General features: G+C 35.5%; 1 protein-coding gene across 4 annotated transcripts; it reads right to left on the reverse strand.

The window, feature by feature from the left end:
- On the reverse strand, window positions 1–8,047 carry LOC105962529 (putative helicase MAGATAMA 3). Of its 4 annotated transcripts, none has more exons than XR_016030215.1 (10): window positions 7,906–8,047; window positions 7,729–7,817; window positions 5,578–7,083; window positions 4,114–4,296; window positions 3,693–3,788; window positions 3,415–3,580; window positions 3,156–3,288; window positions 1,305–3,071; window positions 507–1,196; window positions 1–397 (listed from the first exon to the last, which is right to left on the reverse strand). XR_016030215.1 is itself a non-coding variant. In XM_012986842.2 (9 exons), the coding sequence occupies exons 3-9, from the start codon at window positions 6,917–6,919 to the stop codon at window positions 768–770; spliced, it is 4,116 nt and encodes a 1,371-aa protein (XP_012842296.2). In that variant the 5' UTR covers window positions 6,920–7,083; window positions 7,729–7,817; window positions 7,906–8,047; the 3' UTR covers window positions 1–767. The 4 variants fall into 4 exon arrangements, 1 of the variants encoding a protein (XP_012842296.2); XR_016030214.1 differs by having other exon boundaries at window positions 1–447; XR_016030216.1 differs by lacking the exon at window positions 7,906–8,047 and having other exon boundaries at window positions 7,729–7,857.
- Between the last annotated feature and the right edge of the window lie 3,660 nt (window positions 8,048–11,707).

Consider the following 11,707-nt stretch of genomic DNA (forward strand, 5'->3'; position numbering starts at 1 on the left):
TAACATGGTGAAAAGTGATTGAATACCGTAAGAAGTTTGCGTTGAAATTTATCTTCTAAAAATGTACAACTTCGGAGCACTAATAAAGGCATATAAAGAAAAATATATTTATCTGTAAAAAAAAAAAAGAATTCCTATGTGTTCCTACATTCTACGCCTCGTCCACTGTTCATCAACTCATCTGGTTCACATTCTTCAACCAGATTACGAATTTCCAGTTAAGAGTAAAACTATCAGCCACCACCACAATCCGAGAAACTGATTCCCAACGTTTTTCGGCCAAGATATTTGTAACTTGCGCGCTAAGAGTGTATATATATCGTTCCACCGGCTCAAATGACTTTCTAACACAAGCAAACTCCGACTTTCATCATATCCAACAAGTCATGCCCCATCACTGCATCAGAAATCCCACGATCATAGAATCTAACCGAACAATTCACTGAACTTACGAAAATCCATGCCCATTCAAGTCTAAGTAATTTCATAGTACAAGGAAATCTTACCCAAAATCCCACCAAGGCATGGATCAAAATGTGGCAAATCTTGATCTTCGCATCAAATTGAAACTTCATAAACCCATCTTCAAGCTTCAACTCCATCTTCTTCAAAGTGCAACAGTTGGTACACATGATCGTACTTTCAGCTCCCGGGTTGACTAGAACGCCCCTCGTAATATCCACCAACCAAATCACGAGGTGAAGCATGGGATTGTGCTCGAATCGCTTTTAAGACCACAACCATATTCCATCACAGTAAACCTGATGCTACAGGTCTCGCTTTACAAAACCACCAGCAGCATTTTGCTTCTTCGGAATGCCGTTTTGCCAGGTATCTCGAGATTTATCACTAGGTTGATCAAAACCATTCAATGAAGTTTCTGCTCCTTGTCTTAAAATACGATGATTTCCATTCCTAGGAAGTGTAGATAAATTGGACTTCTCATCGTCTTCTGACGGTGTTCCAGACCTAGACCTGGACTCAAAGTGTGAATCATGTGACCTATTATATCTTGGTCCAGATCTCAAGCCCCTCGCACTCGAATTCATTGAAGAAAATGTGCCATATGTCGAAGATTCAGGTATAAAGTCTTTTGGCAGAGAATCCATGTCCAAGAAACAGTTCCGTGCTTTGGCATCATTAATCAACGCAGCCCAATCCTCAGATTGCATCAGAGCGTTCGCATTTCCCATAACCTGTCAGAAATTAGAAACAAAATTATATAAAAAGGTTCTCGAGATATAAAAAAAGGAGAAAACAACACTTAGGTGGTTAAAGACATAAAGGAGGAAGACAAATCTCACCCAGAGTGCTCTTTTTGCTCGAGTAAGAGCAACATTCATTCGGCGGATGTCTGAAACAAACCCAACCCCATGACTGGATGCACGAACACATGACATAATAATGACATCACGTTCTTGGCCTTGGAAAGCATCCACTGTATTAATATAAATGTCTTTTCCTTCATCTGAATTCAATATATCCTTGAACTCCCGTTGGAGACATTTCAGTTGCAGCTTATACGGAGTGATGATGCCAACGGACACTTTCCCAACCCCTAATGATTTCAATGTTTTCTGAAGATGTTCATACAAACGAACACAAAACTGCGCTTCCTGTGTATTCTGATAAGAAACAGACCCTCCACGATGAGATTCTCGACCGTAAGTAACATCGAAAAAGACGTACGGCCTCAGTAAAGGATCTTTATAATAAATCTCATCTGGAAGATTAGAAACACTCTCACTATCAGTAAGGCGTCCTTGGTAAAAGTACCTCGAAGGAAAATCCCTAATATGGGGATGCATTCTATACTGCACGGATAAAAGCATTGTTGGGCAGCCAGCTTGTTGGAACCTCTCGAAAAGGCTTCGACTGTACAACAATGTTCCAGCTGCCTTACTGATGACAGTAGCAGGAAGTTGCTGAGGATCTCCCACAAGAACACAGCGAGCAGCACCGAGAGAAAGTGGAGGCAGCACTGCTACTTCACTAGCCTGTGCCGCTTCATCAATCACAACCATGTCAAAGCCGTGCGTTAGACGAGAAAACAATTTCCGCCCACTGCTCGAGACTGTAGTGAAAACTATTTCAGCTTCATTGGCAAAACTAGCCTCAAGATCTGCACGGGCTTCCTCCAAATTAAAATTGCCACCACCACGAAATCTGCCTTCCAAAATGAAAAGTCGAGACATCTCCACTAATGTTTTGTCTTTGTTCTCAACTGCAGCTGCAAGTTTTTGAAGTAAACCGTCCCGTGTTTGGTCTCTGGCCATAAGAACATCTGGATCAACACCAACAGATCCTTGTGCACGAACACTGGCAGCAGTGACTGTGAGCTCTCTCTGGTAATGAGCAATTTCATGAGATAACTGATTTTCTCGGATCCTTAAATTGTGCATCCATCCATGAACTTCATCACGGCTCTTCATCAGAAGTAGTTCAGTTCTTCTTTCCACAGAAACTGCCTGTGCAGCTCGAGTCTGCGAATCCACTCCAACCCGAGCGACATCAGGTCGATAAACTTTCATTTCACCATCAACAAATCCACGATCTAAGACACGTGAAAGCAGTTCATCAGTTGCGGCATTTGAGGGAGCACAGACAAGCATCCTAGGTTTTGGGCAAAGTTTTGGAAGAGTTCGAAAGAGATTGTGATCCATGCTCTGGAGAACTTCATCAATAGATCCAACAGCCACATTATCTGAGCTGCTCTCATTAACCTGCTTATAGCTTTCGGGTGCAACTTTCTTTAGCAATGCAGTGTAATAGTGCTGATACTGGACAAGATGGATCACATTAAGCATTCCCGATACTGTATGTGTTTTACCAGTGCCAGGGGGGCCCTGAACTAAAGTAAAAGGCCATGGATCTTGCTTTTTTGCCACGCCATTCGATGTACCAGCAGCAGTATGAGTTGCGGCCCATTGAATCGCTGCTAGCTGGGGTCCGTTAAAAGTCTTGTGCAGATATTCAACAAAATTTGGAGTGAAGCAATCAGGCATTGCAGGTGGCTGTTCTTCATATTTTGGGAAATGGTCAGGACTAGGCTGAAGAATCGCATTTTGCATCTGCAAGAGGGTATCATAAATGTCAAGCATAAAAGCATCACACTGATTGATGTCACTAGCTGCAAACTAAGTTTCAAATAGAACCTGCAAATTAAGACGACGGAATGCATGCAGAGCAACATATTCACGCTGTGTGGTTGCCAGAGAACCAAGCTGAGTAAGGTACCAAACGTCCCCTGGATGGAGCTTCCGCAGAATGTGATCCTCGTTAATCTTGCTACAGTAATAAAAACAAAGTAACAGCAATAAATATTGATGCAAAAAGTGGTAATGGTCCCAGCACTAAAAAATAAAGTACTGTAAACTGAAAAGAGTCGTAGGACAAAAAGTTATTATTACTGACCTGCTCGAATCATATAAATCCCCAACATAGAAGTGAAGAATTGCCCCAATATGTTTTTCTCGGGTATCAATAGGTATATGTCTCCTCACTGTTCCAGCAACACGACCATTAACTTCTGCCTTCTCCTCATCATCCCTAGCCCCGGCATTATTCCTCCTAATATTGACTGCATTTTATCATTTAAAGTATGTAAACATATGGCTTTCCAATTACAAATCACAGTCAGATTTACAGTTTATTGTGAAACAAAAAGGAAGAAAATTTATTCAAGAAGTAACCTGCACCGGGCCTAGGGGATGAAAGAACTGCAACCTCTCCTTCCTTAAAGGTCCATTTGTATTCATGTGGCGGAATTAGTATCACATCAAACCATCCTGGGAGAGCCAATAGCAGAAAAGCAAAATGAGATTAAAAGAATTGACTGCGCATCTCCTTCCTTAAGTACTGAACAAACATACACACATAACTAGCAGATACGTTTTGCGGTATCTGATAATGACAAAATCAAGATAAGTGGAAATGAATATTCATAACCGCAGAAATCACAATTTTCAGGAATCAGGAGCAAACAACAACAGACCGGGCAAAAAAAGAATCACAACAACATCAGACTGGGCGTGCAGAACGTTTTCATTTTATTTAGATACTGAACTGCATCAAGTTCTAGTATAAAAAAAAGTTGGGATAATAGAATAATACCCCTTTCACGCTTTTCAATGCTTTTTATGGATACCCTAACATGACCGGAAACTGTTTCTGATGATTCCTCCCACGAACTATATAGCTGTGCTCGGCATTCTTCAAAAAGCAAAGGCTCAAATACGCTGATATACTCTTCTACTGAATCAAATTGACCAGGAACGCGCTGGAGCTCCTCTTCCTCTGTTTTTTTCAGAAATAAAGAAATAAACATATATGAAACAAATCTACGACCAATAGTTATCCATAACAAAAGAAACAGTCATAACTAAAAGCTGCTGAAATAAAATAAGAAAGACACAAGGAATGAAGGAAAAATATCAAGGACAAAACGCCAGAAAACTCTGCAAAACACTAGCTGCAGTTAGGTCTTGAATCCATTACACATAACTGGATAACAAACTAATGATGAGCTTGGAATGTACAGTAGTAGATATGTCAAAACTAGGGCTGAGAGTCACTAAGGAACAATTAGCAATAGCAGCACTCAAACACCCAGTATGCAAACCGAATAAAAAAGTCAAAGCAATATGTGCCAGTCTTTGAGGATATTCAAATGAATCAAATTCAGATCATACGCAATATTTACTGATAAAGGCACATACTGGAATGAATGCAAATTCTAGTGAACCTCACTATTACCAAGGATATAAAATCATCAACAGGAAGATATAAAATGTATAGGTGTTATCACTTATTAGAGATAATCGAGGAAATTTCATTGCGGGTTTCTCAAACCTATTATATTTGTACTAAGACGGAGTTATATTTGTACTAGTAGAGATATTCGTACCCTATTCCTGAAGTTATATTTTATCGGACTCCGTCTTAGCATATAAATTGATCTTGCATTCATTTATATGGCAAATTGAGAACACACTTATTTGGCAAGAAAATGTTCTTTGGCTATAGCAGAAGTAGGCACTGTCCGGCATGTATTTTGTGAACAGAACCAATGGCAAGACAAGCTCGCCAATATCACCATAGAAAAGATTGTCTTTGCTGATAGGATTGGTCTACCAAAATCACATATATTGTTTATGTTGGGACATAATTTATTCATGTTAGGAGATGTTGTATACATGTTGACACATAAAATTTAAATTCCACATGCAAAATAAATGTAAAAGATACGTAAAATCCTACGGTTTTACGATACCAGTACTCAAAAAACGGTCCCACTTCCAGTGTGTAAACAATCTAATAGGAAGAAGACAACAGAATATGCATCAATATAAAAGGTAACCCTAAAATTTCTGACTGCCACAACAAGGAAAACACAATCATACTTATTCCACACTTTTGAACTAAAGCATCAAGTATAGCATATAATGTCTATGATGCACCTAAACCAAACTGTACAACTGCACTAGAAAGCTAAGGGGAGTGGCAATATTACAAGTTAACATCATAATGATCCCCTTCCAATTCTGACAACTAGTACGACTTTGAAAAATTAGATACCTGGATGATGCCAAAACTTCTCGTTTGTCACCTCACGCAGAAGACGTTCCACTGATGAATCTTGATATTGATTGCTTGTAAAAGATTGCTTCTTGGAAGGTACTTTTTTTGCGCCAAATTTAAGATCAGCCGAGTTCTGACTGCTAACAGCTGATTTCCTACCAGAGTTCTGCGAATTCTTAAGATGCCTTGTATCAGGGGGAAGCTTCCATGAATTCTGTCTAGGAACAGGTGCTGTTTGTACTTCTGAAGAGAGTTCTGTCGAGCTATTCAAACTTCTAGGAGGTCCGAAATTCCCAGAACTACTGTCACCAATACTTTCAGGTTTATTTTCATTTGACTCCACTAAACTATTTTTTTCATTGCTAGGTAAATCAGCTGGATGTGTATCCCTGACCGCGGGCTGGTTTTGCTTATCTTCGTGCTCAGCAGATGGCAGAGTGGTACGAGCTTCTATCATATTCCGGGTTATAGTCGGTGCAGGAATCTGCCTTCTAGGGGTTGAAGACTTTAACACACCAACTTGCTTAACATCTTCTAAATTGAGAAACATGGTCTGCCTGCTACGCTTTTTTCCTAGCATTGCTTCCTTCTGCTGGTCAAATCTCGACCGCTTTCCAAGATTATTTCCATACTTTAATGCATGATTTGCTTCAACTCCTTTAATTTCTCTTTGTTTTGGGGGTGGAGCAGAATCTTCCGGACCATCAATAGTTCTCACATCTTTCTTATCATTTGCTTCTGGATCCAAACCTAATATAGGGGTCTCATTTTCATTCTTAACATCACGAGAGTTAGAAGATATTGTCTCCACATCTCCAACCATAACACTACTTCCCATCGTATCAACCTTGCCTTTCCCCGAAACCTGTTTATCACTTGTCACACTTGAGTTTTCGTGAATAATACTTGTTCTGCAAGCATCACCAGATCCCTCTCCATCAGACCATTCACCTTCTTCCTTCTCTATAACTTCAGATTTCACAGAACCTGATTGCAGGTTTGGTGCAGCCTTTATATCCTGGCCATTGCTCGGTTTAGAAGATGAGGCAAAATCGGAGAGAGTGTCCCTAGAACTCCTTTTTTCAGCAGAAATATCAGATCCCTGGACAAAATTAGACCTCACAAAAGGCTGGAAACCAGACACGGATGAATCATGGGAGAAAGCATGGTTATTTAATATCCCTTGGGGACCAGAAGATGCTGTAAACAAGTCGGTTGTTGCAGTAGTTGAAGAAGGAATAGCCCTCTGAGGCTGGAAGCAAACAATATCATCATTATCATCGTCATTCTCAGCAGGGGGTACATTAAGATCAAATAGCAGCCTTCCTTTGGAGCCCATTTAGCAAGCAGTTGCATACAAGCAAACAGATATTTCCAATAATGTCTACTCGTAATTTTATTCGGATAATTACTATTAGAACAGGAACATAACATGCCAACCAACGTGTCAATCAGCAAAAATACCAGCCCTTGGGATTGGCCAAATAAAATTAAAAGAACCTTCTGCATAAAAGTTTTGGAAAAGAAACCGTGTAAGAACGAAGTGCATAATACTCGTTAAAAACACGTAGAGTCAAAGAACACAGAATGTACAAAAATACTTTCACAATCAATGGGTTTCTTCAACCACAACATTTACTTGGCATTATGGTAAATTAATTTTATACAATAACCCCTCAATGGCTCCTGTAAACGTCACATCGGCATAAAATATGATTATGAAGAAACTGAAGCCTCATAACACCATTGCAGTAAACGAAGGGGAAATTATATATCAATGTAACAACAGGGATGAAATAATCGGTTTCACACAGAGTCAAAAAATTCAGAGATTGCATGCTGCTCGTCTTTTACTGAAAATCGATCTATCATCGAATCATCGAATAATTGAACACACTACAAGAACAAAACTGGAAAAAAATAAATAAAGAAACCCTTTACAGAAAACGTGTAAAATGAAGAACAAATTAGCACATTGTACGGCCCTGCAAGCTAACCCTAGCCCCCAATTACTATCAAATCAATCCCTTCAAATTAACAAAAACTGATTAACCTAATCAATCAATTCATCACTCAAACCCAAACGAGAATCAACATTCCGAATATAAATAATTACGAAAAATAAAAAATAAAAGCAAACTAACTTACCAACAACAGGGCAATAATCTCGTAGTCACTGATTCATTGCCAAAATCCACGAAGAAAATTCAATATTCAGATCGACAAAATAGCCAACACTGCAAGATTTAAATCAATTAATTAATAGTCAAACTCATTACTTCGTGAATTTTCTTACGATCCAATTAATATATTTTTTTCCCCTACCAATCAATTTAATATTTGTCTTTCTTCTCAAGCTTAATTTTATCAGCTGGGAGAAAAGAGGAGAGAGAAAGGGGGAAAAAGGGTCAGAGTTTAGAGAGAGAAACGATTAATATATATTAATATATTAATAATAAAAATTAAATAATACTATATAGTACTAGTTTTATTATGTGTGTAGAGAGAGAATATAATTGAGAGCGGCGTTTGTAGAGAGAGAGAGAGAGAATATAATTGAGAGTCGGAAGAAGTGATGCAAATGAAGGCATAGGTGCGAGGGGTATTTATAGGTAAAAATAATAAGGGATGTGTCACCGGCAACCGAGAAACCCATTCACCACTTGTTCAAATTCCCATCGATAATTAACGGAAGGGTGTTTTGGTAATTTGACTTACTTCTTAATTTCCCAAGGTACTATTTCAAATTGTTTGAAATATCATTAATAACCCATCATCTTAATATTTAGTTTCACATTTCTCCTTCATTTCCCAATTGTGTCATTTTTATCCTTTTATAATTTATATGTATAGTCTATCTTAATATAGTACCCATTTGAATATAATTTTGTTAACTTTAACAGAATATTTTTTATTATTAGATGGAATATCTTGTTCATAGAAATTATTTTTAATGAATTATAAAGTGAATAGTAGAAAATATATATAATCGAATTATTTATTTTATATGTGTGTGTGTGTCTGTGAAAGTACGTAATTAAAAAAATTGACTACAAAATAGGATATATATATGTGTGTGTGTGTGTGTGTGTGTGTGATGATGATGCTAGAGATATTAGATCACCTTAGAGTGTTGAAGTAGGATGAGCTGGAAGAGCAGAGTGGATCACTGGCTCACGAGCTTGATGACCTTGAGATACCTGCGATCATAGAACACGTGAACTAGGCCGGGGGTTAATCCGGATACTAGAAAAGGTCCTGAGAATACATGTTGTAGTATTGCTCAGATAATAGGACGTACCTTAAGGAATGAATGAGTTCAAACATTTATTTATACCTTAGTTGAGATTGTTGGGTCAAAACCTTACTTGAAGGTGATTGGGCATCGGTGGTAGTGATCTTCAATATTGGATTCGTGGCCCTGTAGGTAAAGGAATTATAAGCTATTGGATTGGCCCAATTATGCATATATATATATATATATATATATATATATATATATATATATATATATATATATATATATATATATATATATATATGAGTAAACTGCAAAAAGTACCCCTGTGTAATCTCTAAATAGCGAAAACCCCCCTATGATAAATAAACTAGCAAAAACCCCCTGTGAAATTATTTAAATTGCACTCTTGGCCCATTTCTCATTTGAGTGTTGACTTCATGTAAAAAGACACAAATACCACCAGGATTTTGCAATTCATAAATTCTTATATTTTTTAAATATTTTAATTATTTTATTTTTGTTATATCTTAATTATACAATGGGATCTTTAATTTATTTTTATTTTTATTATCACATAATTTTTGTATATATTTTAAACTATCGCTACATGAAAAAAAAAAACTTAAATTCCATTAATATGATTTAAAAAATCTATACTTAATTTGATTAATAAATTTTTAATAATTTTAAAATTTAATTATTTACTATTTTTTAACAATATTTTAATTTCTAAACAATCAAAGTAAAAGGAATATATATATATATATATATATATATATATATATATATATATATATATATATATATATATATATATATATATATATATATATATATATATATATATAGATATATACATTTTTAAGGTCAATTTTGTCATTTCACGTCCAAAAACTAACTAACAGTCGCGCAACCCGCGAGTGAGCCACACTTAAGTCAACCGGGGGGGTTGCCTTTGACTAAATTTCACAGGGGGTTTTTTTGCTAGTTTATTTATCACAAATGGATTTTTGTTATTTTGGAGATTACACAGGGGTACTTTTTGCAGTTTACATATATATATATATATATATATATATATATATATATATATATATATATATATATATATATATATATATATATATATATATCATGTTAATTGTTATTAACTTATTATTGTTTATCTCCAAAGTTCGAGCATATTTTCTCTAATTCTTCTTTGTTTCATTTATTCAATGATTAGTTTCATATTATGACAATTAAGTTTATTTTTTTGGAATAAGTTTGTATTATTAAATTTCAATAAATGTTGATGTTCTTAGCGATATCACAAATAAATTTTATTAAATTTTTTATTGTCATGTATTAAACTAATTATAAGTTCCCTTTTTAAAATGCTATCATGTGCATCTCACGTGCAAAAATGCTAGTTTTAATTTAATAATAATAGTAAAATTAATTAAATATGAGTATAATGTTATTTTCTTCCCATATACTCTATCATTGTTTAATTTGTTGATGTGGCGTCATTTACAAGTAGTTATTAATGTGGAATGTGAGGCCTCAGTTACTGATCACGAGTAGGTAATCCTCGAGTAGTTTGTCACCACGTAGAGAGCTAATGAAGGATGGGATTCACTATCTACGAAATGAACACACATGAACTAGGGTACTGGGTTGGTTTGACGAAGCCCTTCCGACGCTCAATTAGTAGATATGCTAAAGAAAGGAGTACATCTACAGAAAACTTGAGCAATGAAAAATAAATAATGTACTTCAGAATTATGAGTTTAATTAGTAGAACCCCAATTAGAGAATAACTCAAATATGATTAATGTTCCTGTTAGGTAGTTTTCTTGTAGATTGACTGCGATTTCGGGCTTTTATGAGATTATCGAATTCAATCGAGGCAAAGTTAATCGACTCATTCGGTCGGCCCAATGGAATTTATCATTGTGTTAATATCGCAACTAATAAATTTGTTGGATGTGAAAAATGTATTGCATAATGCATATAATGCAAAGAAAATAATTTTAATTTGATTGAATATCAATAAAATCTATGAGGAACGAGTTTGCTTCACCACTTAATTTAGAGCTATTTCTAGGAAAATATTATGAATTAGTCATCATAAAAGAAAGCAGTAACACTAGGGGTGTAAATCGGACGGAATTGATCATAAATGGGTTTTTCAAAAAAAAATTCATTTCTTTCAAAAGTTAAAATTGGGTTCCAAAAAATCGGAATGCAAACAATCATTTTGATTTCGGAATGTCTCGGAATTGGCGGAATTTCAGAAATTGAAAAGTTACATGAGTTTATAATCTCTTGTTCTAAATTCGGATATAATGGAGATTTTTCCAATATTTTTCTATCTTCTTTGAAATTTAGCAGGAAAGTACAAGAAAATCCAAAAGATAGGTCGACAAAATGCGATAAATAAAAACACATGTAGTAACAACAAATCGAAACATAGATTTTCTTATAAGGAAAAATGCAACATAAAGTTTCTAATACCAATTAAACTTTTCTATGGTTTTAATTTACTCGACCCTTCAGTATTTATATTTTTTATATAATATATAGCATAAGTTACATTATGGAATCACAAAGTATATCATAACATTATATTATACATTTCGAAAAACCATAGAAATATTCGGATCTAAAATCTGACCGAAAATTAAAATTTCCGGTAATTTGATTTACCATTCCGGTCCTGTTCCAAATAAAATCAGAAAAACCGGAAATCGGAACTTCTAGAACTGGAATGAAAAATACGGTTCCAAATTACGATATTTTAGTTAATTAGAAATAGAAATAGGTTTAACAATTAATTTCAATAGTAAAAAAGTAGCACTTCTTGTTGGTTACAGCACTTTTTACTCTTTAAAGTTTGTGATT

This window comes from Erythranthe guttata, chromosome 3 (assembly GCF_056151865.1).
Source record: "Erythranthe guttata isolate IM_541 chromosome 3, IM_541, whole genome shotgun sequence".
NCBI classification, from domain to species: domain Eukaryota; kingdom Viridiplantae; phylum Streptophyta; class Magnoliopsida; order Lamiales; family Phrymaceae; genus Erythranthe; species Erythranthe guttata.

Coding starts and splice junctions, on each gene's coding strand:
- LOC105962529 (XM_012986842.2), bottom strand. CDS start 6,919: ATGGGCTCCAAAGGAAGGCTGCTATTTGATCTTAATGTACCCCCTGCT. Junction 3,581..3,692: donor ATCCCCTAGGCCCGGTGCAG/GTTACTTCTTGA, acceptor GATAAAATGCAG/TCAATATTAGGAGGAATAAT. Junction 1,197..1,304: donor GAGCAAAAAGAGCACTCTGG/GTGAGATTTGTC, acceptor AATTTCTGACAG/GTTATGGGAAATGCGAACGC.